A 27,163-nucleotide genomic window follows, 5' to 3' on the forward strand; every position below is an offset into this window, starting at 1 on the left:
TTATCACGCAAAAGTTCTCAGCGTCTCAAATGTATAGATTCTAGAGTGTCTGTTTTTTATATCATTGTTAATTAAATATCTTTAAGTATTGGACAACCACCCTTTTGATGAGCATTTTTCAACTTTTTGTACACTAAAAGATGAATTAAAACATTAGAATATCAACAACTAAACATGTAATTTACTGCATTGCTAGTTAAAAGTAAGCAAGAATCTGGGTGGTAATCAGCTGCAATTTGTGTGCAGAATTTGATGACGTTTATCTCAGTTTACCTTTAAAATTGTTGTTGTAAGCACATCTAATGAAAACTTTGGTGTCTAAACATACACATGCTGGCATGGTTTAGCATAGGGATGTCACGAGAACCAATACTGGTGATACCTTTCTGTTCTAAAATAAAAAAACACAGACAATGCATGTTTTTTTAAATCACCGGAAGTTTCAGTGCTGTGTCTCTTCACGAGGACAGCTACGCTACATACATGATGTTAAAGAAGTTCATGTTTAAGTAAAAGTGATCTTACAAAACCGTTTTTTTTTTTTACTGTGGTATCCAATTGGCATCGCTAATTGTGTAAGTTCACTGGTATTGGCACCGACTACTGGATTTTTAGTATTGTGACATCTCTACATGGAGTCAGTGCTTGTTGTTTACACTGCGCTTCCTGTGTGTCTGGGCCCCCTTGCCCTCTTACGTCACTTTATTCGGTGCAGCGGGGACACAACAGGGTGAAGGGGCGACGGGTTAGGGGGGTAAGCGATGAGGTAGTTCATTAGTCCTCTGGCCAATCCCAAATGAGATGCAGATCCATTCTCTGTGTGTTTCCTGAGTTACTCGCTTTCTCTTTACGAGTTGCCGCCCTTTTCCCTTTCCAGTCTTTTGATTTCACACTGGGTCTGGGTCTCAGTACTGTTTCCTCGCCTCTTGTTTGCCTCATTTCCATTTGTCATGACAATATGCTGCATTTCCACCCTGATAACTAAGTATGTTTGTTAGATTAATACCATTTAGGTTTTGCATGTAGTCTGTATTGTTGTGTGATAAACCTTTTAGTATTTCCTATCCTTTTGTTGGTCAGACAGTGGATCTTGTTTTAACTGTTTGGCAGGAGAAGGAGAAGGAGAAGGTTGTGCCTAAGAGTAAAGCTCTTAGCTCCATAAATATTCCATGTCTTGCCCTATATTTTTATGCTGCACAGTATCTTGGTGAGACATTGTCAGTGCTCTGGATGTTACCTTTTTGTATCGAGACATTTCACACAGATATGACTTTTTACAGCTCCTCTCAACCGAAAGTATCCTCCCAAAGCTGTTAATGAGCAACACTGTCATAAGAATGTGCTGTCATAGTTTGCTGATTCTGTCATACAGTGAGTCATGTGTTTTGCTGTGCTGTGGCAGTCACACATTTTTCTTACCCTGATTCACGGGTCCCCTGTGAGGTTGATGAAAGGGTAAAAAAAAGCAGTGTGGTATATTTGCTGAACCCTGTGCTTAGTACAGTGGCCTGTCAGATCCTCCAGAGCCTCTATAGCTGTGTGGAGATAAAAGAGCTTCTGTTATAAATGTGGGAACATGTTGTTCCAAGGACATATCCTCTCTCCCCTCTGCTTTATGTATTTTTTAATGGAATTCTTATTTCTTGGGACATACATATTTATACCCTGTTATAGTATTAAAATAATACCATAATAACTGGAAAAGCCCTACAGTCTTGGAGGTGACTAAGTCTATTTGAGTGGACTGAGGCAGCAGTGTGGGTATTTATAACATGCTTTAACAAAATAATATGTTGTGAAATTGGATTTCTGTTAAATCACATTTTGTGTGGCAGAATTACCAGTTGTCCTAGTTTTAACATGGCTTATTACTCACAGTGTCATCAGCCAAACTGTAAAGTACTAAATCCCTTTGTGGTTGCACTTTGGGAATGAATGTACAATGAGTTTCGCAGAGCCTGTGCGACATTTTTCCAAACCAACTTTTGATATACACATGACATGCACATATTCATATTATTTATAATTTTTACATTTCCGACCTAACATGTTTCTATCCGGGAAATGGTCTTAAGCCTGTGCTAATTACCTGCTGATTCTCAACCTGCCATTCTGCTCCCACACTGTGCTCGTGCATGCGTGCATACAATCACTTCTGCAAGGGGTTCCTTTAGTATTTCTGCTGACTTTTACAGATATCTTATATTCTATTGTATTACTTTTGCATGTAAATTGGCTCAGCTGAGTGCCTTAGGCTTTGTTGGACACCTGCAGCTAGAGATGCCCCATAGAGCGACGCTGTGTGGCCAACTGAGCTGTGGTGCAAGGTGATGAAGTGTTAAATTCAAATGTGATCATACACAGCATGCTGAGGATTCCTGACCCTCCTCTGACCCATTATGTAGCATCTCATAGCTGTTGAATACCCATTTGATATTCAGTTGGAGGATAAAACAAAGCAACAATGCCATTATGACATCACAGCTTTTAGATGCACGAAAGATTTATGTAATTACCACCGTCAGATTAGTAAGAGGTTATGCTAATAACGCAAATAGTATGCTAATTAAAGTGGGAGTAATACTTAAAAAGTCTTTGAGATTAGCATGTCTTCTTCTACATTGTATAGTTGTTGTGACTAAATAAGCAAAAATCAAAACTTGAAGTTTGAGGCAAAAATTACCCTTTAGGGCGGCATATCCCTGATATCATAGCATATCATCATTCTCAGTATTATTTTGTAATGTTATTATTTGAATGTGTACCTCTGCAAACCAGTGTGAAGAGCATGGACGGACCACAAATCAAGAAATATTGGATGTGAAAGAAACATGCTGCACCCCATTGCTTATTGGAAGAAGCTGATTCATGCTTTTCAGGAGCTCTAAAGAAGGACTGGTGGTGCACACCGAAACCTTCAACCCGCCTAAGATGTTATCTGACCGAAATGTTTGTCCAGTGCTGTTTTTTTCTTTCACCTTCCAACAATAAGCTCAACCAAAGTGTTTTTCCATGTTCAGGCTTGATGGAGATGTGAGTGTCTCAGAGGAAGTTGGTGTGCATCGATTTATGAATATAAATAATGTAAGTGATGTCAAAAGAGGACTGTCTAATGGCTTTTGGCTGGAGTCGTCCCCTGGGTGCAGTGCCTCTGGGAGGCTGGAGTGTAAATATGGTAACAAGGTGATACAAGCGTTCCACTGATAGAGCCCCCTCTGTTGCATGGGCTGTATAAATATAGTCATAGAATTAGGTGGATGTTCCTGTTTCTGCAATGTTACATAAGAGCTGGATAATTTTATTACCGTGAATTAAGTCGTTTTTTGTGTCTGTGACATCCAGAACACAGAGTTCATGGATTGATGAACAGATTTTGTCATTGCATTCAGTACATCTGTGCAAATATTACCTAAGCTTTCTCCTCAAAGCCCCGCATGGATATGTCCCAATCTTGTTTGCTTTGAGGAGTCACTGTGACAGTTTCCCAAATACATTTGTACCCATCAGTGTGTCAGCTCAGGACGGGCAAAAATCCCTGAATCAGACTATAAAACTTAGCAGTCTACTTTTTTCTTTGTATATCTAAGGAGTCCCCTATCTGTTTCTTGTAAACGAGGAACTTTTAAGCGACAGACCAAAAACTGAAATCTGATCTCTCCACAGGAGCCAAATTTATATCATCAATTAAAGCTGTAAAGATTAATCGATTGGTTGCCAACTATTAAATTCATCACCAGCTGCTAAGATAATCAGTTTATCGGTTTGAGTAGTTTTGAAGAAAACCGTCACCCATTTTTACTGTTGTAAACAAAGTTATGTTTACATTCAGTGATTCTGATCTAAATGCATCACATGTATTTTTGAAGTCTGACAAATGTCCCAGAAAACATAATATATATTTTAAATTGTGCTTTGTTTACATCTGTTGTTGCTAGCTTGCAGTCTTCTTCTTCACTGCCTTTTTTGGTGCCTGTAAAGAAAACCACTCCATAGTGCCACTAGCGGTCAAAATCTGCGCAGGGTACCTTTTAAACATGAACTATAGTTATAACTACTTCTGAAATGATTAGTCGATGGAATGATTAAAATTAAGCACACATTATGTATAATCATCCAACATTTGAATCATTTATCGGGCAGAAATGCCAACTTTGTACAGGTTTGGGCATCTAAAAGGTGATGATTTGTTGTTTTAAAAAACAAAACTATAGTAGATTCCATTTCTTAGACTGTAGGGTGGATAAAAAGCAATTTGAAGAAGGCATTTTACACATTTTCCTTTTTTTTTATTAGCAGTTTATAGACTAAACAATTAACCAGCCACTAAAGAAAATCAGTGTAGACGTACATTCTACCATTTCTTCACCATTCACTTTCTGTCTCCAGTTCTGCATCAATCAGCCCTTGTTCCATTCTCTTGCTACGCAGCAGCAATACCCTCCCTCAGCTCCCATCGCATTTTCCTCCAGAGAGCTTCAGGTTTCATTGGTATTCATTGTCAGTGCCGCCAACATACCAGAGTATGTTACATTCTCATTCTCTTCATCATTGACAGCCTAGATCCCAGTGATTGTCTGACCAGTCGCCCACTGTGCTGTCAGCCATCCAATTCTTTGTGACTCCAGTTCTCAGGTGTATGGGGAACTTTCACTGGATGTGAGGCAACACATAACACGTCTGTCAAAAGTGCACTTGTCATGCCCTGTGGGATTAGTTAGAAAATACTTAAAAATATAGTGTACTCTAAGAAGATACATTCAGATTCATTACCTGAGCACTTACAATGGCACACCTAGGGTTATGTACAGTACAGCTTCATTTATTTTTGTTATATTATTATTATGACTGTTATTATTTAACCTTTATTTAACCATTCAGATTACAAAATATCTTTTCCAATGGTGCCTTGGCCAAGATAGCCTCAGTACAAAGTAGTTTACACATAAAATAAGATAAAATAAACACACAGTAACAAAAGAAAATGCAAAAATGTTGTAGGGATTTGGCTGATTACTTCAGCTATTAAATCACATAAAGTTTTCTTCCCCTCGATACAATAATATGGGCAAATGGAGTAAAAGCCAAGAGCAGGCAGTTTTACTGGATATAGTCAGGTTTTAAATTAAGTTGCAAGCCCTGGGTGCTGTGTTGTTATATGGCAATGGCATAGCATTTCTTTCTGAAGTAAACTATTTTAATTCATCTCTGAATACATTGCTGGCTCCCTCTCTCAGTCTGTTCCCCCTCACAAAGTTGCATTTTGTTACAAAATTGCACCTTTTCTACTTTCAATTTATTCCACTACCATTCCCCCTCCTTTCTCTCCCCTCTCACTGTCAATGCAGCGTTTTGGCCGTCGTCCCGTTGCTATGAAGAGACCACAACAATGGCCCCTCTCTGTCAGAGCACATCGCTGCCCAAGGAATGCTTGTTTAATAGTGGCATGCTTCGACAAGGGGAAACACAATGTCTTGTATCCCAGCTGAACTCTTTCATAGACTCTTACTGCTGTTCCCTCTGGTCATTGTCCAACTCCGGGTCATCAGTAAATGTCTCCATTTCCCACTGATCACCTAGCCTTTCCGTGAGCCGAGCTATCTCACTGAAGGCAACTAAGCACGAGTAGATGCAGAAGTTGACCTGTTAATTTGGCCTCAGCTATTTATGCAGACCTTTGTCCAGCTTTGAGCCTGTTAGGCGTTCAGAGTTTTACTCAAAAGGAAGGGAGCCGCGTGTTTGGAAAAAAGTTTTATGGCTTGTTTTTCGAAGGAGGTGTTTATTGCTTAAGAGGCACGCAGACTGTACAGTTGCATACTCTATAGAAAGCTATAATCAATTCTCTTTTAAGCTGCACAGCATTGGTCTCACTGCTCATCGCTGCTCTTCTATGCAAACTGTTGAAAAGCACAGAATTTGTAGAGTAAATCTTTAGTGCATTCACTGTGTCAGAGTGACAGCCCCCTGCTGTCTGTGTTGTTTTTAGCCAAAGTCTGAATAATTTACAGCGTGTTGCCCCAGTGTTTACCTTCAGAGACTATGCAGAAGAAACAGTGCTCCGACATGGTTCCACAGTGAGCGCAGGGGTACAGTGCTGAGTGGACAAAGCCAAGAGTCCCTCCCATGAGGGTCTTTGTTAGACTGTCAAAGCCTGGGCAAACTAATGTTTTGGTAAGAGATTCAAGTTCAGCAGCGTGCCAAATGTGAGTCATGGTGCTTTGAGTGAAGCTGCTGTCCCAACAATTCTGCCCAGCTTTTATTTTAGTTTTTACTTATGGGCCTGAACTGACTCCTATAGAGTAGTTTTATCAAAAACAAGTCTGACTACGTCTGCGAAGATGATCACTCTCATTCTGTTTTCCTAAGCATATCATTTCACCTCGATAGAATCATCAGGATGCCAAAAAGCAATTACTTTGTTTTGTTCTGCCAGGGAGTCAAGCCATTTGCTCAGGCCTGTCTGTCGATAAATTGGTCCTGCAGAGTAGAAAATGGTATTAGGCGTCGAGTTTGAGCAGCAGACTCAAGATCTATTACCTTGTGCTTCTGAGCAAAGGGTGTAATCTCTGCAGTAGATAATGTTGCTCCACAACTAAAAGAAACAATGTACAGACACAGAGCTTAGACTGCTTCTTTGTGGGTGTTCTTTTTAATTTTTAGCACAGTGCTGAAACGTGAGATATCAAATTGAACAATTCCTAAAAAAAAAAACCAGTCTTCTCCTTTATAGCCATGGACTCCACCCCTCACACTTAATACATGCAGCTCTTGAGGATGTTTACGTCACTCGCACAAGGAATGAAGACCAACTGGTTGAGTTTCATCTCTGTGCTTACCTTACCATTTACCTCACTCACTTGTTTTTATTCTGTGTCTTTCTCTTTGACCAGCTCCCCACTCAGACCTAAACACAAACCCTGAAAGGCCTGACCCGGAGGGGGAGAGCAGCCCACCGAGGACAGACAATATCGAGAGAATGGAGTCTCCAGCCAAGAAAGATACAGACCGGAGATTTACTACCCCAACAAAATCTGACGTCATCCCTCGATCACCTGTGTCGCCAGCATCACCTGTCCCCAGGTCAAAAAGTGGTAAAGGTAAATAGAAATTTTGCATGTAAAGTACTGATATTACTTGTTTAAAGTTCAGTTGATGGAGGTTAAAGCTGAATTTGGCCAGACGTGAAGCAATGCCCTTATAATGGTGCAATTACATCAGCAATCTTCTGGAGTTAGGTTAGGTCTCTTGAGGCAAAGTAATGCTTCAGTATCTGAGTAATAGTGACCACATGCTTTTAGACGTGATGCTAAATCCAATAGAGCTGCTGCAGTTATTTGCACATGCATGAAACTGAAGCTGCTATGTTAGAAAACCTCGGCTTTGGGCTCAAAGATTTCCTGCAGAATTAAATTAATAAGGAAAATATCCCAGTAAAATATTGGCTAATTAGCTTTGTTGTTAAGTGCTACCAATGCTGATGACTGGCATGCACTGCTCCCTAGTGAAAGGTTGGCAGAGGGAACCGGAATCCAAATCCCATTACAGTGGGCGATGCCAGGAGTTATTTAGCTTGACCTGGCAGTTGCATCATAACCATTTCCACAATGCCACCACTTGAAGTCCTTGCAACCACCGGCTAATGGCACATGCAAATTCTAAGGAACATGTTTGAGGGTTTTGGGAGTGTAAGCCCCTTTTCTCTCTCCCCTTTAATCTTTATCCATTAATCCATTCTCTGTGGTCATAGTCTTTTTACCCTCAGCGTGAGGTGACAGGAATAAACCTCCCCGAAGCCCAAAACTACAACAATAACTGCAGTTTGCTACTTTATGACCTTTAGCCACGTCAGTTATAGCAAGACTTTTATGATATTCTATGTGTATTTGCCAAAGTCTGGTCTATTTTAGAGAAATATGCAGTTGAGTCCTTCGTCTGCTGTTTCCAAAAATGACCCACACTTCCCTTTTGTCTTTCCAAGTTCCTTTTCCGCTGGTTTTGTAAAGCTTATTACATGAGGTTTTGTACCACCCAGGGGGGTATAACAAAGATGAATAGGATTCTGTGGCTTCTTAATTAGTCAAATGAAATGTTGAGGCTTGTAGTTCAGTTGGGAGCTGCTGCTTCTGGTAATAGTCTGCTCACTTGTATTTTGTCACATCTCGAACACTGTCCTGTGAAATCAGCGATTTGCTTTTGGCCACAAGAACTTCCTCATGTGTGTGGTGTCAAGGGTTGTTCCCCTGTTTTTTAATTGAGTGTGTTGATTCAGATTTTGCCTAGTCTGGTTTACCAAACGTACAGTGGGGGAATACAAACGTATATCCAGTGGTCGTGGCTCACGTGTCTAATGTCAGACCCCTTCTGCTATCTGTTTTGAAATGACACCGTTGCTGCACCCGGGTCTTAGCACCACCCAGGATGATTGTGATTGGGTTAAAGAGGCATTTTTCCCATGCACCAGAATTTTAACTTGTACATACCATACTGCAGCGCTGGAGTATGGTCTGTCAACGCAAGAGTTGATTTGACGTTCTTCCTTGTATCATATGTGTCTGTATGTCACATTTAACAGTATACCCTGCCCTGCTCCTATTGTATAATTAGACTTAATTTAGACAACTGGGTCAATCTGTTTTTGTCTCTGAAGCTTTGTGAATGTGACGTTATGATTAACATGGTGGTGAGTTGCAAAAAGCACATCACACAGACCAACACCATCCACATGGGCCGTAGGCTTATGAATATCAAAGTGGGTCAGAGGTTGTTCTTTGGGGAGGCTGCATGGCAGATTGTTTTCGTGTTTATGACCCAAGATTCCTCTTATTAGACGTTGCTGAAGGATGAGTTCCATTGTGTTTGATGTTGAACATCTGGTCTGTGAGGATTGAGGGGGAAGATGTAGCATGAAGATGAACATAACCTGCATGGATGAGAACGTAAAGCATCGTCCAAATGACGGAAATATTGCCTTAACGCAGTTTGACTGCTGGTTTTCCAACATTGCAATATAAATTATTTAGAAAAATGCTTACGATGGGCATTTTAATATGGTTCTGATGCTGCCCTCTACTGCGTGATTTGACAAGTTTGAATCAATTTTCAAATGATATTCCCTTAGGTGTGTGTGTGGTAGATGTTTTCATTAATAAGCATTTCAGGCTCGTTTATTTGGATGGGCTGCAAAATTTCAGGATTAATATTGTCCGATTGCAATTCTATATTATGAAACAAGCTATTAATCAGTTATGAGAAGCTATGCATTAATTTGCTGTAAAAAAAGGGCTGCAACTGACAATTATATTCATTATCGATTAATCTCCCCATTTTTGGCTTGATGTGAGTTATATGGTCAGCAAAAAGCAAAAGTGACGTCTACAAATATCTTGTTTTGTTAAACCAACCAAATCACATTTGAAAAGCTGTAACCAGTCAACCATTGCTGATAGAAAATATACTTCAAATATTATCAAAATAGTTGCAGATTTCTTCACATCGACTAATTGATTAATTAAATAATTTGTTTCAGCTATAGTAGTAAAATGTTTTAATATTCATTAGATTTTCTTGAAAGGGCACGAAAAGGTAAAGTGTGCCTTTGGCGAGTCAGAATGACAGTAATTCCCCCAGGAAGTAGAACCAGTTTCCACCACAAAAGGATGTAGAATTCTTAAAATGGTTTAGTTTACTGTTTGCCTGCATTGCTGTTCACCATAGCTTTCTGTGGTTCTACTGGGGTATTCGGAAGTATTGTTATGTGTGACCTGTCAACAGAGATGTCACAGAGAAGAAATATATTGAGTGCCCCCCTGTAGTCATAACATAGCACATTCAAACATACACCCACATCCTCATAGAATAGAAAATTCAGTGAGCCTGTGACATGCTGCAGCTTTTATTTGAAGAAGATTAGCTCTGAACATTTTTTCTGTTTCTGTTCTTGTGTTTTTTTTTTCTCTTGTTCCAGAAAATATAGCACAAATCTGTTCAACCTTTGTTGAGCACCTGTGGTGAAATGTTGACTTTGCCAGTGTCATAGAGGCATGCATTTCCTTGTGGTGACATATAAAGGTTAAAAGCCTCTGTTGTGCTGACTTTGCAGCAGTGAAGAAAACATTTACTCATATATTTATGTTTATCACAGGCCAGGTGCATCATGGCATCAGGTTAGAGAGGCAACAGTTATGATCAAGGGCACACGGTTATACAAAATGATAATAATACAGTTGCAGAACTTTGAACATTAGGTATTACCAGTAATTTAAGTGATTTGTTGTCTGTCTGTCTATCTATCATCCATCCATCCATCCATCCATCCAATCTAGTTCAAATAAAATTGTTTTTACCTGCAATGAAACCTGAAGATATGTCAAGATGTATGGCTTTTTATTTTTAAACGATGCTGTGTGATCAAGGTCTGATGGGGCTGAATAGATTGGTGTACAGCCTCTCGTTTACACATCATCTCCTTGTTTTTCTTCTTTCTCCCTTTTACATTCTCATCCCAGACATCATGAAGTCAGAGGAGAGGCAGAAGCTTGCCAAGGAGCGGAGAGAGGAAAAGGCCAAATATCTTGGTAAGTGGAAACAAGGAGTGGGAGGAACAGCCCATTACATAGGAAGAGAGCCCCCCCTAGTGTTTGGGTGAAAGAGATTGTTGTTTTAAATGTGCAGATGTGTTGCAAATGGGTAGGCTCCAGGCTGCAGATGGCATGCACATGTAGCACAGAGAAGATGAAAGAGTAGGTTGAGCTTCTGCACCAAATTGACGGAAATCAGCAAAAGCCATGCCAACATCTTACCAAAGATGAGGAGGCTTTCATTTTCTTCATGCATGCTGAAATAAGCAGTGTCAAAATGTTTGGTTATTGTATGTTTGTTTGACACATGAGCACTTGAGCTGCACTAAAATGTATGTTACAAATTGAATTAAATAGAGATATTCCTCACATTGACAAATTATACGCATACGTGTTAATAAAGCTTTTTGCAGTGTGTTGAATATCTCTATTGACTTCACGTTATTTAAAATCTGTTTGACAGCACAGACTCATCAATGCACAGAAACCCTCCACATTTTGTCCCAACTTGAATTGATAGTTTGATCAATTGGGACAAAATGACCTCAGTGCCTTTCACTTGGACGTCACAACAAGTTACATGGCTGTACTTTTTTTGTGTCAGTTGATATTGCACCTCTTAGGCCAAGTCTTTATTTTCCGTTTAACACACGGCTGTCACTTTGTCGCCTGGCTACACGCTGGTCGTGCACTGCTTTGCATGACTGATAGTTGCCTCTGTCTTCTCTCTCACTCCTTCCCTCCTGCAGAAGAGCTCAGCATGCTACAAGGTAAGCCACTCACCGATGTGTATGTGGTGATGGTGGTGGTGATCATTCTGTCATATTTGGATGTCTCAATTGAATGAAGTTTAGTAGTTTTAATTAGAGCTGGGCAATAAACCAAAAACGTACCACTATACATACACAAGGAGTCACTGAACAGCCTTGTTCATGTTGGTATATTTGTTTAAGGCTTTTCCCATACGGCATAGATTCAAGGACCATCCCCTAAAAACGTCTTATGTCATAACAAAGCAGCATGCAAAATAATAAGCATTCAATTCTAATGCTTCAGTAGTAGGGCTGCTACTAACGATTCTTTTCATTGTCTATTAATCTGATGATTTTTTTCTGGATTAATCGATTTGTTGTTTTGGTCTATAAAATGGTGAAAAATGTCAATCAGTGTTTCCCAAAGCCCAAGATGACATCCTCAGATGTCGTGTTTTGTCCACAACTCAAAAGATATTCACTTTTCTGTCATAGAGGAGTAAAGGAATTGGAAGAGCTGACTATTTTCATCAAAATACTTGGTGATTAATTTAAAAGTTGACAACTAATCGATTAATCTCTGCAGCTCTAGTCAGTTTTGCTTATTTGCAATATGAGATAAGATGTATTGCAGTCGTTATCAGGGAGCCCCGATGAAAAAAAAGAACATTTTGAAACTTTATTTTCCGTTTTATCATTATCAAGTTAAAGACTGTACATAATAAACAGGACTGTACATAATAAAAAGATATTAAGTTTTGGACATATTGCCCAGCTCTAGAGTGGTTTCATTCATTTAATCCCCATGATTGTTTTAAGATCACAGTTTTTAAGTTTTTCTTTATTATAAAAATTTCCACTAATTGCAACCTTTTCTCTCTCTGAACATCATCAATGTGTTTTTCATAAAAATCCCTTACTGTAGGCATAGACTGATCACTTAACCAATCATGCATCTGTATTATTGGTTGTGAAACAATAGGGCTAAATCCCAGTTCACATATAAGACGTTGCGTGCCCTGAGTTTGAACTTTGTCAGATTACACGTTCCATCTGCAGACACCACAGAACTCCTTGGGATTTTCTATTCAAAGACGTGTCTGAACCACATGCCGCAAACTTACTATGATTACCATCTTACTGACGAAATTGGAGGTTTTTGGGACACTTGCCGCCAGATTTATCTTGGCTGCAAATTTACATCTAAACAACTCCATATTGCCAAACACAAAATCACATAGTTCAAAAGTTTGGAAATGGGGAAATATGTAAATTGCTTGCTTAGATATAGAGTTGAATGGTGATGTTTTTTCCCAGCTTTTGCACAGAATCTGTTTTTATTTTTAAGCTCTGGTAGTCTCATAGACACATAGGGTATTACCTTTAAAGTTAGAGAAAAAATTGGAGTCTAAACATGCTATCTTGGCCCCAGTTTCATTTGGGTTGCTCAAAGCTACATTAAGGTTTTGGTACACACTTTAAGGCATAATCATCACCCTCACATGACACTAATCTCTTCAAACTATCGCACTCGTACTTTCAGTAAGGCCATGTTGTGTAATCCAACTGTGTGCTCGACAGCAGTAAGATCAGTTTGACACACTTCATAGCGTGGATCAGTCTAATTGAGCGATCACCAGGGCAAGCCAGATGGGACTAGTATAATCTAATACCCTAAGTCAGAACTGGAGATAAGATCCTGCCAAAGCTTGTGTTTACAACATCAGCCTGAAAGAGATCCTAGCCAGGAACGACTTGGCTTATCAACTATCACCAGGAGTATTATAGATGAGGAGAAAAAGGGCACAATTAGAAAATCTTGGCCTGTATCTCATTGTCTCGTGTTACATTTTAACTAATATCTTGGGACCATGTTGGAAATTACTTTAACAAGTTATCCTTTTGGATTTGTTCTTTCTGTATCTGATGATAATTGAATGAAATTAAGGAATCAATCAAGTTAAGCTTTAAAGGACTTGCATCGGGGAACTGGCTGTGACTGCACAGAAGCTACTCTCCCGCCTTGTCTATCTTTGGTGGGCTGGTATAAATACTTTATATCCAAGGGTTAGAGCAGCACTCCGCTTATGATTATTTAATGGTCTTACTACAGGAGGTCCCGGTGCTACTTGTCAGTGCTGATCACTGTCAGGAGAGCGTTGAGGAATGCATTTTTAAAGCAATGTCAGCTTAAGATATTCAGAATTGGACATGTTTATCATTTAACACCCTGGTATGGATGCATAACTGACTAACTGATGATGAATTGCATATTAGCAAAATCAAAAATTGTGTAGATTTTGAAAAGATATCTCTTTTAAGCCCCCAGACAGTATCAAGCTTATTGTCCTCCCAGCAACCAGCCCCATTAGTCTTCTGTTGAATTCAAAAGTCAAAATTCAAATATTCAGTCAGACTGTCAGAAGAAAGAGTGCGTGTAGTCTTTTTACATTAAGTATGAGTCCCCTTGTGAAGAGGGATGAAATGTTATATATAGTAATCTAAATCAGCAAGCCTTTAACATTGCTTTTGTACTGCTTTTTTGTACAAAGCAGTTTCTTCCTCTCTCTCGCTCTCTCTCTCTCTCTCTCTCTCTCTCCGTCTCTCTTCACAACACAACACAACACAACACATGAATTCTGAAGCTGTTTCCACTGAACCTTACTTGTAGCATCAAGACTTATATTATTGGAAGGTTAATACGCGGTTTCTCTCAAATCGATGGCATCATGCTGTGATGAGCTGAGATACGCACTGCAGCAGATTTTTTCTTTGCTGCAAGGTGCTGGTAAGCAGTGCCACGGTATAACTCTGATAGCTTTTTGTTCCCTTCTCAGATAAAAGCCAAACTGTGTGCCTCCCAATACATTTTTACCACTCTAGCCTCCAGCATCTCTGCAACGATCCGTCACAATAATCTGAAATCCACAACCAGTTGCTTTTGTTGCATCAAGTGCTTTAGAGAGCTAAGCCTCGTCTCCTTGCAGAGGCCAATTCTTCATGGAGGGTTTACTTTGTAGTTTAAAGAAATATGGTGAGTTGTGTACACAGAGAGGCAGCTGCAAAAGGCTTCTATACGCTCTCTTTCAATGGCTCAGGGACAACAAGATGATTTCCATATCAAAGTGTTTGTGGTTTATTGAAACTGACGTGGATGCTTGATGCGATTAGTATGGTATAAAAGTGTCACTTCAGAAGTACTCTGTCTGTCTGACTCAGCTTCATGCAGTGTTCTTTGGAAAAGTCAAGTAATTGAATTTCTCAATACAAAGTGGGATTGAGGTGAATGGCAGTTTTAAATGAGAAGTAAACATCAGAGAGGGTTGACTTTTTGGATATTTCCCTGAGCTTCAAACTGGATTTGTCTTGAAATCCCCCAACCTATTAAAAGATGCTTTCAACAGATACCACACCGCTCTTTTAAGTCCAAACTGACCTTCCAAAGAGTATATGTACCTACAGTATTCTGAAAAGGCAGGAAAGAGAGAGAGGGCTCCTTTTGTCCAGCGCTCTTTTGGTAAAGGTGCACTCTTGACCATGTTTTCTGCCCCATCTTAGCTGCTAAAAAGAACCAGTGGCTAGAGAAGGAGGATAAGGCACGACAGCTGAGGGAGCAGCAGCTGGAGGAGCGCCGCAGGAAGCTCGAGGAACAGCGGATCAAGGCAGAAAAACGGCGAGCCACCCTAGAGGAGAGACAGAAACAGAAACTGGAGAAGAATAAAGTAAGTTTGGAAAGGAACACTGACTAATTTTAGAATAATAAATCCAATATGTGACCGTTAAATACACTCCTTTTTCTCTCATACTGCACTGATACCTAGAGGTGAAATGCTTATGCCCTCCCTCACTGGAACTGCACCTAAAGGACACCTAAACCAGACTGGGGGCTAGAATCCAGGCTTTCCTGCTAAAGGACACACTGTGCCACCCAGTTCTGCATATCGCCTTTGATTCATTAGAGATTCAAATACCTGATATCTGTTTCCGTAATCTTACCAGGAGCGCTATGAGGCAGCCATTCACAGGTCAACCAAGAAGACGTGGGCAGAAATCCGTCAACAAAGATGGTCCTGGGCCGGCGCGCTAAGCCAGAACTCCAGCCAGAAAGAAGGTGAGTACACTGATCTAATCTGGACACACACACACTAATTACAGAATATAGCTTATATGGGGCAGTTGATGGAAGGTATCCGGCTTGAACATATGACCTGTACCGGGCACATAAATGGCTGCATATTATTGATTTATTTTAAAAGACTCACCTGTTAAATCAAATGCAGACGTGTCATCACTAATCGCTACAGCTGTCTAATGTCCTTGCAGATATCTCTTGCTTCTTTGAAGGATGAGTAGGCATTTCAGTCAAATGTGCTGCCACAGATGTGTAAAGGCTGAATTACTGATCAAACTGACTAAATGTTTTTTCTTTCTTTCAATGCTTTATTTAGTCTGTAAATTTGAGACAAAATGTCAGAAAAGTGACATCATTTCCATCTCAAGTTCCCAAAGTTTAAGTTTTCATGATGCTTGTTTTGTCCAACCAACAGATCAAAACCCCCCAAATCTTTATTTTACGATCCTTTTAAAACTGAGAAGCTGACAACAGCAAATATTTGGCATTTTTGTTTGATACATTTCTTAAACAATTAATCAGATATCAAGAGAGTTGCTGATTAGTTTAGTTTTCATTTCCACCTGAAATTAGTTCATTTATCTCTAATTCGGCTGCATTATACCCATCCGCAAAATAGATGGCTTGGTTAGGTATACAGTGTTTTATGTTCACTGCTGGGGTTGGCATATGATGTTGGCAGCTGCATAGTCAGGAATGCTGCCCAAACAGAATTAGACAGCAGCGGAGGTTTTGTCTTATTTTAATCTACTGTGCCTTTGCTGCATCACCACTTTGAAGCACCATTTCCTCTGATGTGTTGGCTAAGACAGCTCTGTCCAAGCAGGCTAGTTCCGCTTAAACATTACTTCAGGGTCGTTAGCCTCTGATCACGACCAGACAGTATTGATCGCACAAATAGAAAATGTATTCAGCTGCTTTATTGCCTCAGTTGCAGTAAGTTCCAATGACTAGCAGCAAATTGAATATGCTGTGTAATAATGCAGTGACTGCAGAGGCTAGGTAATACTGTAGAAATAACGTTTTAACAGTGCAGCTTGACGGATGCTACTGTCATTTTGTGTCATCCTCTCGACTTGAAGCTCAAAACCTGTCATGAGTTCTATCTTCTGTCGAGTAATCGCCTCTGCCATATGCCAGGGGAATTACTGACACTATAATCAATCTCCCCGTTCTCTCCCTTCCTGCCTGCCTCACCAGCCTGCCGTCTGTCAGATTATAAAGAAAACAAGCGTAAACAGGCTGCAGTACAAACACAGAGAGAGTTTGGGACTTTATTTAGGAAATTCCCATCTTGGCTTCTGTCAAAAAGTGCAAACAGCAAATTTGAATGGAGACATTTAAATAGACAAGGCCTGCTTTAATACTGTACCTCCATTACCATAATGTTCTCTGAATCATGTCTGACATTTGGGACAAGAGCAGAGTGTTCATTTGATTGCAGTGTATTAAAGGGATATAGGATTGTGATAGATGTAAGTTTTGGACATGGATGAGCTCAAGGATTCAATGTTTTGCTCTTTTCTGAAGTGCCAGTTCACGTCATTAACCTTGAAATGAGCAGCAGCCTCTTTCCATCACTTCTTTGGTTGTTACGGTCATTTTGAGCCGTCTTTTCTTGTTCACTGCTTCTGCTGGCAGATTTTAAAAGGTGGTCTTTAAGGGTTTTCCATTAATGCTGTATTGGAATTGGTGTTGTTGTGAAGAAGACATAAACTTTTGTTTGGAATTTCATGTGGAATTTTGAGCAGATACTTAAAGTCTCGTTTAACAAAGACTGACTTACCTCAATGGAATTTAGTTTGGTGTGCTCACAAAATTAAAAATGACATTTAAAATGTTAATTTTCTATTTATTTTTCCCATAAAAGTTGTTCCTCTTACTCTGGAAAATACACAGACCTCACTGCTAGCAGTTTTCACTGGACATCCTTATCCAGCCAAGTAATAGTGCCCGTTCACAGTGCGTCGTGTAGATTATCCAGAGTAACAAGGACATGATGTCGCTGGTGAACATTTTAAAGGTAATTTTCCAATGTTGTAATTGCAAAAAAACTAAATTGCATTAACCTCACTTGTATGTTGTTGCAAAAATCTCAGATATCTTGGTTTTTGTGGTTTTTAATGTTAAAAGTTGAATTATCTAAGTGGTAAATGAAAATGAAGGTGTTGTTGTAATTTGAGGCATTTAGAAACATTAAATATAATTTTTGAGCAATTTTGTGTCTGACTGCACAGCTAAAGGTTGGCTGGAGTGAACGTAAGGGCGCGCGTGTGTGTGCGTGTGTGTGTGTTTTACAGTGGAAGTTATTATATACACGGTGAACACAGGAATTCGCTTTAATGTAGGTTTCTCGCACTACAAGTACGCTACTTTAGTTGCCTTAAAGTGTGTGAGCGTATGTCTGTAGAGGCATCATTCGAGCAGAACAATTGACGCCACAGAAGTTCCCCCTCTTCCTCTCAACCATGTGACCTGTGTGAACATCTGTGTGGCGCTCTCTTGGATTCTTAGGCAGATGCTCTGTGTCAACGGTCAACCTGCCCAAACACGTGGACTCTGTTATAAACAAGCGACTGTCCAAGTCCTCCGCCACGCTCTGGAACTCCCCCAGCAGAAGTAAGGCAACGTCTGGAATGCCCACCCCCCCTCCTCCCGTGTCCATCACACTGCCAACACCTCCGAACCCGTTCATCATTGTCCTTTATTTTTTCAGTTCTTCCCTTTTGTGATTTCAGTCCCTCTCCTGTGCTTGATGGTTGACAGCTGACCCATTTCCATCTTCCAAAATCACTCAGTTCTTTTTTTTTTAACGCTCCAGAATTTGGGTCAGGGTTTTGTTCTGCATGCTCATATTTTATATGGGTTATGTACGGTGTTCATATTTTGTTCTGCTGTCTTTATACTATCCTTTGGTTGTTTCATTGTGTGGTAATGGTCATTTCATGTGTGTGCACAGTCAAATGGATTCCTTTTGTGCTCATTTTCACCATAACCGACTGGATAAGGGATGTCTTTTACTTTGTCTTCAATGCTTTTTTGATTGATGCCATGGAGGTGGGTGTGAATTATGAATGACAAGTGTGTCTTTGAATCTACTCTGTGTCTTATAAATCAAACTTTCTTCACTATTCGGGTGAGTGCCGCTCTTTTTTTATAGGTCCAGAGTTAACCAGGTCACGGTGTACTCCTGCAAAGAAAGAGTAACTTCGGGGCTTAGAAAAAAAGTAAAGTTAGTGAGTGAGTCAGCGTTTTTCAGGAGATAATGTATTCTGAAAACTCCCCGAAGCAGGTACTGTTCCTCTGTGCTGTTGGGGGGGGGGAAATAGATGGGTAACTTCTCTATCCCTCCTGATGCTCCTCTCTCTATCACGGTTACACACTTTCCCTGTGAATATTCACCGCAGCATCATGAGTCTCCACTCTTCTTCGACTCTGCTTGTATGCTCAAGGCTAGGGTTATAAATAACCAACTCAATGTCTAGACATGCATTTCAAATAACTCTCTCTCTCTTTCGGGGTGTACCACTAAAGCCTAAGGTAGACATATTTACAATGTCTTTGGGTGGTGCTAAGGTATCTTATTTGGCTTTTGTGTATTTTATCGGGTCTTTATAGTTTGGAGACATGTTGATACATGACCCATAACCTGAATAATCATTTATTTCCCTTTGGTGGTACATTTCAAACTTTATTTTATCATTGTGTCTGGGTAATGAAGGAAAACTCTGCAGAGACTAATTTCAGATGGGCCTTAGTTCCTCTAATACTTCAGGTTTAACCACCATTTCGGGGTGATATACTCACAGCAAAGTTGTGGTTCAACTGAGGACATTGATAAAAGACATATCTTTTGTAGTTAATAGAAAAACATATATTCATGAATCTGTTTTTCCTACTGCAGCCCGTAGCCTTGCACTGAGTCCATGGGAGAGCAGTATAGTCGACCGGCTTATGACACCAACGCTGTCTTTCCTCGCTAGGAGTCGCAGTGCTGCCAGCGTCCTAACCAATGGTAAAGATGGTCGTAAGTTTATTTTTTTTTCTAACAGTAAATACATTAAATTATGCTGTTGAATCAATTTTGGCGGGCTTTGAATGTATGTCACTTCTCTCCACAGACTCTCTTCTCTGCCCCCGTTCAGCCTCAGCCAGTCCACTCACCTTGTGCGCCCACCAGCCCCACCACCGCTGCTCCGACCGCTGGAGAGTGACATCCAGCACACCTGACATCACCCAGCGCCAACACAGACGGGGCTCCACACCTGTAAGTCTACCTGTTTAGCCGGTTGCCCTGTGGTTGTGTTCTCTGACAGTTAAGTGTAGTCAGTTTCAACAGGGCTGGGCTCCATCAAGAGACTTGTACAGTAACTGAATGTTATTTTTGAAAGGCACATGAAAAGATTGGAATTCATTAACCTTTTTTCCTCCTTTTGTCATAAAGATGGATAAAAACAAGAAAGAAAAGAAAGACAAGGAACGGGAGAATGAGAAGGAGAAAAGTGCCCTCACTAAAGAGAAGGTGCTTAAAAAGAGACAGTCTCTACCCAGCATGAGACACAGACCTGATCCAAGGTACAACATGCACTTTATTTCTACCTCGTTGTTTTTCCATTATATATTCCTTATGTGTCATATTTATCATCAGCCTGGTTACTGATTTCTCTACCACACCTAATTATGATAATAAATTGTCTGTTTACACATTCAACAATGCCTTTTGTTCATTCCCATTGCTGATGTTATGCAATCGCCTTTTTCCTCTTGGATGGCAAGTAATGTAATTTTCAGAACCAATTAATTCATCAATTATGTTTGTCTATGCAGCAATTATTTAGAGCACAGAGCGTCAAAGCCAGAGCCCGCGACCAAATGTTATTAACTTACAATATTAACAGAGAATTTCACAGCTCATTATAAAATGCAAATAATCATTGTTGTCCTCACATGTGAGGATTTGCGAGTCTTTTCCATTTTGTTAATTGAATGTCTTTGAAGTTTGGACTGTTGCCTTTACAGAACAAGGCATTTGGAGATGCCATTTTCCCGGCTGGGAAATTCGAATAGAACTAGATTTTTTGACATTTTATGTACAGTACATAATGTTTAATTGCGGCAAAAAATAGGCAGATCAACAACTGAATGCAGCAAATGTGTACAAGGCAACTGAACCATATAAGGTACATCATTTAAAGCTACTTTCTCCACTTAAAAAGATGATAGATTTACGTTACATCCCCTGATAACCATTTGAATAATCAGACGCATGATAATCTGTAATCTGTTTTGATATTTAGACAGACATTTTTACTAAAACAGTATTGTAAACAAGGTTTACCTCACGTCCCCCTTTGACCCACAGCTTGTTTTGGTCAAGAGCTGTGTTAGCCAGGTAGACCATGTTTACGTCTGCATTATAATGACTGCATATTTCATGCACTGTTTGAGCCCAGACATCAAGTGAAAGATCCTAGGATGAGTGGTCATTTCCGCTTGTATCCCCAGGACACTGAAAAAATGACATCCATGACAGAAGGGATGGAATTGATAAAAAAAACTTCTTTTGACTCAACAAAAATACAACAAAGAGCTTAGCCAAGCTGTCAGTGCCAGAGGCCTAAAGGAAAAAAAAAATCTTCTTCAGCATAATGGATGTTTCCCCTCCAAGTGTTGCATTGTCTGTGTAAAGCCTGGATGCTGACCGATTATGCGCTTTAAGGGTGATGATGTAATGTTTGAGAACTATGTCTGCTATGAACCTGTTTGCTGAAGTCAGGTTTCTCCAGGACATATGTCTGGGTTTCAAACTCATATTTCAGCCCAGGTCAAAAGACCAATGTATCCAAACTGGTGCAAAAAATTCATTAGAATACGTGATACATCTCCCACGCCTTTTTATTTTACCCCTGTATTTTCCTTTCTTACAGTCCCAGTCCTTTATCAAGACCACGGCCGTCATCCCCAGCCACACCCAAGGTCAGAACTGCCTCGCCTAGCCCTGCTGCCTCCCCCAAGCCTCCATCCACATGTGGAAGCCCGTCGACTCCTAAAGGACGACCCAGAAGAGCCAGGACCCCTGCCAGGATAGACCACCGCACATCCTCCCCCGTCCCCCTTGAGAGAGTGAAGGTGCCTCGCAGGCCTGCAACTCCTGAACAGAGAAGGAGTGAGTACAAAAAAGTGGTGATGGTGATTATTTCTGACTGGTCTGCATCGAAAAGTTGAAAGTTTATGAAATATTACTATTACTGGGAGTAATATTTTCTGATGTTTCAGGTTCTTCTTTAGGTAAAAATTAAGTTCAATCGGTTTCTATTTTCTGCAGAGTGACGTAAGTCAATATCAACCTTTTCCCTAGCAATAATGATAATGACAGTGTAGACCTTTTTTTTGTCTTAATTCAAGATTTAAAGCTTTTTTCAGAGCTTTTCAACTGCATCTCACAAGCTTCATCAGTAGATAGAGTTGTCTCATTTGAAACTGTGAAATATGTCGGAAGAGTTTCTGACAAAAATCATAAAAAGTAGTTGAAAGCTTGGAACAAGCTAGCAAGTACAGCTAGACCTTCAGTACATGTGATTATAATTTTTGTAGAACAGTATACTGCACAATAATCTTGTGTATTGTTGCAACTTGTCATTTGGATTGGATTTTAGATGGCTTCAATCCATGTGTGAGTCGTACTGGGTTTTCTTTTATTTTTATGTTCTACCCAAATAGTTTTTCAGTGTCTGGCTTTGTCTCTTCCTGTGACTGGCCAGAAGAATGGATCTAATGGAAAAAATGAAAAAGCCTCTGGAAAATCTGTATCCGTGTCTCTGAAGAAGCAATAAGCAAAGATTACCATCAGGCTTAATTAGCTATGAAAACAGAGGAAATGTACTGAGTGAGCCACACACGGCTTTGTGCTCTGTGTCTTCTCACACACAGCACTAAGAGGCTGCACTAATCAACCTTGATCGTGTAATTACCAAGTTCTTAGTCCGTTTACAGTTTCCATTTGCTGAGGACAGAATGTTTCACAGTGCATGTGAAGAGAAAAGGCTGCGGTTGATGATGATCCATATGCACCATTTTAAAAGTCATTTTTCATAGGAAAGCATAAATAATCACATGAAATATTTACACAACAAAGTATCTGTGTGTTATTTGCCATCCTTAACACTTGTTTTCCATGTTTTAGGTTCCCCTGTGGTTCCTGCCATCACAGTAGCCTCAGCCTCAGCCTCACCTCATGCGTCTAGCACGCCAGTTGCGACCAATGCAGCCTCCCCCTCACCTGAGCCGCTCCAGTCAGCTCCTAGTGTCCCCGCCTCATCACCTACACCTTCTCCATCAGCCAAGCCCATGGCAGGCACCAACAACCAAGAGGAGGCGGCTCGCATCCTGGCAGAGAACCGTCGACAGGCCAGAGAGCAGAGGGAGAGGGACGAGCAGGAGCGGCGCGAACAGGAGGAGAAGGAGAGGTCAGAGGAGTTTAATATGCCTGTAAACACAACCAGAGACGGTCAGCACAGCGTTGACCTTGCATAGTCAAAGATCTGTCACCGTCTTTCACTGTGCGAGGAATTTTAAACACGTCTGTTTCCATGCTGAATGACAGTAATTCCCAAGCTTTGTTTCCACTTATGGGTTTGGTCTTTTAACTACCCATTGCTTTCTTTTCCCCTGTCAAAAATTGTACTAAAGGTCATATTGGGGACTAGAGGAACCATTATTAAAAGGCACATTTGCAGTGTCACCCTCAGACATGCAAATGACATTTGAACTAATGCTGAATTATAGCACATAGTTTATTCAAAAGTCTTTGTTTTTTTTATTTATGAAGATTTATTGGTGTATGTGCAAAATAAATCTCCCTGATGACGCATGTAGCCAATGTATGTCTAAATGAGACTTCACTGCACACTGGCTGCAATGTGTGGAAGCATTAAGAATTTGATAGTCTGTTGAGTGATTCTGACCACAGCATGTCACTATTTACAGCTCAGGAATTGATGTGATCTCTCGTTAGCACTCATTCTTCCAGTTGTTTCCATCTCTGTAAATAGTTTAGTTTACATCATCTCTGCTGAGTTGACACTGAAGCACAAGCAGCGGGAAACCAAACAGGAAATGTCCTGTCAATGGAATCATTTACATTTTAAACTTCTGACTGCTTTTCAAAGCGTTTGGCACTAGATTTTGTCAAAATACTTACCCTCGGCTTTATGCCAAAACTCTTTAGGATCCTGAGAGAGGAGAGAATAGCGAGGGAGGCAGAGGAAAGGAGAGTTAGAGAGGAGGAGGCCCGTGCCATGGCAGAGGAGCAGCGGAGGAGGGACGAAGCCCAGCGCCTACTGGACGAGAAGGAGGCTGAGGAGAGAGCCAAAGCTGAGCAGGAGGAGAACATACGCCTGCAGAAACAGGTATATTAACTGTCAACACACAGCATGCAGAGAAAGTTGGAATGGAAGTCAAGGTGTTAATGGAGGTTGGGTGTTAATGTGGTCTAGGATTGGAAATTAACTTGCACATACTTAGAGCCCATAGCAGTGACCATGAAGGACCCTGAAGCACCACTGTGACAGTTATTACTGCCTTTCTAGTAAAGGTGCACTCCTCACATCCTTCCCAGGCACTTTCCCCATCACACCACAAACTTATATACACTCCCCTGTTTTAGAAAAACATCATAAACTTTGTTTGCCACTGCCACTTGTTTACTGTCTCAGCTCAGCTGCTCATCTCACACTGACCCTCTTTGATAACATGCTTGTCCAAAGGCACAATACAGTATTTTCTACATCAATGGGATGCTCTTGTCCTTTAAATGGCAAATATTAATTTAATCTGGTGAGCTGGTAGCTGCAGTAGATGCACCCTTTTTAGTTTTCAGTTTGACAAATAACCGTTATGAGCGATATTGACTCTGTCTGTGTTTGTCGATGTTGCCAGGGAGAAGTAGAGGGGAACGATGCTTGATTAGAAGAAACCGATTTCCTTTGAAAAAGGAAATGTGACTATTCCAGATGACAGTATTTGTTTATCCTCTAGACGTGTAACATGATCAGTGCTGGCACAGTCTTATCTCTGGAAGTGTTATCGAGTGCTTACGCGTTGCCGCCCCCTTGTGGTCTTTTACAGAAGTAGCATTTGTGGTTAAACGTGATCCAATATAATTATACAAAGGCTGAAGTATTGTATTTCACTTTGAATGGGCCTCACGAGGCTATAAATGTCAAAAATAGATCTTTTTGGCTCTAAGGTACAGGAAAATATCCATTTTGTGGTTGTAAACAATAATTGCAGGGAGCAACCACACCCTTGCTACGTAGAAAGGCATGTTATTTTGGCTGAGTTCTTTCCCCCATCTGCCAGCATTAAAAATGTGGTTGGATTCTCGCCTGTGTGCATTTCAGAAAGAAGAGGCTGAGGCTAAAGCCCGGGACGAGGCGGAGAAGCAGCGTCTGGAGAGGGAGAAACACTTCCAGAAGGAGGAGCAGGAGAGGCTGGAGAGGAAAAAGGTAGGGCAATACATCTGTCATCCCATCATTGTTCTTTCAGACATATTTTGAAGTCACCCATTTCAAAACAGGAATGCACATTTTTTAAATGATAAAAGAAATTGAGTTCTCAGATCAGATTTTAAAAGTCCGAGCTTTACACTCAACTGTATATAACTCAGACTAACTAAATTAATTCTGTAGTCAATTTCCAATAAGCTCTCCTCCCTCAGTGGCGGTATTATATTCGGGTACTATGTTGACTGTGGTCTTTGGACATGACAAAAGCAGGCTTGAGAGTTGAGTCCCTGAAACCAAGATGAATGATGTTTTTGGCTTATCCTGGATTGGTTGTCTGCATGCCATGATTTAATAGGGCTTAGACTGTGTGTTGAGCATGAAGCTATATATAAACACTAATAATAATGGAGACCTCCCCCGTGTCAGTCATCTGTGTGTTCTGTGACCATGACTATCTACTCAAGTATGCCACCCATATCTCCAGTAAGCTCACGCCTCTGTGTTGCTAGCTCAGCCTTTCTTTCCCTCTCCTCATCTTCTCTCCATGTGAGAAAGGCTCTTATCGAGGCGTGCCAGGTCTGGCTTAGCCAACCCAAGCCTGGCTGCATGCTGGAATAAGCCCGCAAGAACAGCATGTCCTCAGCCCCGAAGCCTCACTGCTCAGTCACACTGTACAATACGCTGTTACTGACTGACTAATACTGAAACTGACTGGCCTACTATTGTTATCGCCTCAACAAAGCGGAGTTTGTTATCAGTCAGCACAGGTGGTCCAAGTGTCTTGTGGGGCAACTTATTAGACAAAAAATAATCTTAGTTCCTCAGGCAGAAGAAGTTTTTGAGCCAGGGCCCAGGAAAGCCATGAATATTCTTAGACCTCAGAAATACTTCACTTTTATGAGTGGCAGCTGCTGTCTTACTGTCCCAGGCTGGCTGTGTCCTCAGATGAAGGTCGTATCTGGCATCTTCTGCCTTCTGCACATACAAATCAGCCACACGGAGTGGTTTGTATTTTAGCACAGTGCAGACTTTATTCTCTATCCTTCTGTTCACTGTTCGACCATCCTACGCAGTTGTTCCAGCTGGATACACAAGTGCTGCTTCATCATTATTGACACAGCCCTTCACCTGGAGACATAAGATCCTCAGTTTGACTCGGTGCATTCACTTCAACCATAATGGCCCTTACATACGAGAGGCAGGAAACCCCTTTCCACCGGTGAAGAGAAGCAATGAACAGTGGAATGTGAAATGTCTGTTTCTAGCAAAACAGTCTGACAAGGTGTGTGGGCTCAGACTAGCCAACTAAACCTAACCCAATTTTTAACAACCGGAAATCTTTATTTTTAACATGAATAAACACATCTGCCCTGATCCCTTGGTGTCTTTCATAACAAAATGCTAGACAAATCTACAAACAGTAAATAGGTTCTGTTATGGGCATTTTGCTTAGTTTTATTTCTTCCCTTCATTCCTCAGCGTCTGGACGAGATCATGAAGAGGACACGCAAGACAGATGGAGGTGACAAGGTACATTTGCTGTTCAATCTTAACCAATACAATGAGTCAAAACTTGACTGGAATAATACGTTACAGTTGATTCAGTTGAAAATGACTGGAATTATCTCCTATCTTAACAGAAAGACACAAAGTCTGCCCCTCTCACAAACGTCAATGACAAAGAGGCAGAGAGCAGCAAAGGTAAGCAGAACATCAGGCTGAACCACTTTTGCAAAACATCCTCAAGTAATGGAGGAAAATCACTACCCACTACAAGACTTTAATCTGGAGGAATCGTTTAGAGTAATGTCTTAACTGATTTCTCAGTAATGTGTTATCCGTGAAGGGATTTTAAACAAAGTGAATGCTCTGTGGCCAGGACTCACTCAGAAATGGGTTTCTAACTCTTCAAGAAACAAATCAACATCAACTACATAGTAGATTTTAGACAATGTCTGACTCTGATGTTATTGTAGATAACCTAATTTTACTTATCCCACCTTAAGGCTAATATTTAATGACACAAACCTGCATCATCTCTCCTCTGCTTCTTTTACAATGTCCAAATGTTAGAACACACTAAACCAGAGGTACTTTGTTTTACCTTCATTCTTATTTCCCCTGTGAGTCGGAGGATTTTGTATAAAAGGGTCATTAGATTATATCTCCTGTCTCATATCCTGCACAGCTGCAGTTTGA

At 40.6% G+C, this 27,163-nt stretch overlaps 1 protein-coding gene across 6 annotated transcripts in view; it reads left to right on the plus strand.

Moving 5' to 3' along the window:
- The window catches only part of map7d1a (MAP7 domain containing 1a), a 39,666-nt gene that overhangs the window by 8,686 nt on the left and 3,817 nt on the right, over positions 1 to 27,163 (plus strand). Inside the window, exons 2-16 of one of the 6 annotated variants that reach the window (XM_083918043.1) lie at positions 6,888 to 7,094; positions 10,503 to 10,571; positions 11,324 to 11,344; positions 14,885 to 15,048; positions 15,326 to 15,437; positions 17,973 to 18,077; positions 19,363 to 19,485; positions 19,580 to 19,725; positions 19,903 to 20,033; positions 21,386 to 21,624; positions 22,642 to 22,924; positions 23,686 to 23,866; positions 24,860 to 24,964; positions 26,444 to 26,494; positions 26,605 to 26,665. In XM_083918043.1, coding sequence (XP_083774169.1) covers positions 6,888 to 7,094; positions 10,503 to 10,571; positions 11,324 to 11,344; positions 14,885 to 15,048; positions 15,326 to 15,437; positions 17,973 to 18,077; positions 19,363 to 19,485; positions 19,580 to 19,725; positions 19,903 to 20,033; positions 21,386 to 21,624; positions 22,642 to 22,924; positions 23,686 to 23,866; positions 24,860 to 24,964; positions 26,444 to 26,494; positions 26,605 to 26,665 — 1,998 coding nt within the window. The remainder of the gene's footprint in view (positions 1 to 6,887; positions 7,095 to 10,502; positions 10,572 to 11,323; positions 11,345 to 14,884; positions 15,049 to 15,325; positions 15,438 to 17,972; positions 18,078 to 19,362; positions 19,486 to 19,579; positions 19,726 to 19,902; positions 20,034 to 21,385; positions 21,625 to 22,641; positions 22,925 to 23,685; positions 23,867 to 24,859; positions 24,965 to 26,443; positions 26,495 to 26,604; positions 26,666 to 27,163) is intronic. The other 5 variants (XM_083918044.1, XM_083918046.1, XM_083918047.1 and 2 more) reach the window with 5 other exon arrangements.

This window comes from Echiichthys vipera (assembly GCF_963691815.1).
Source record: "Echiichthys vipera genome assembly, chromosome: 8".
In the NCBI taxonomy this organism is placed as follows: domain Eukaryota; kingdom Metazoa; phylum Chordata; class Actinopteri; order Perciformes; family Trachinidae; genus Echiichthys; species Echiichthys vipera.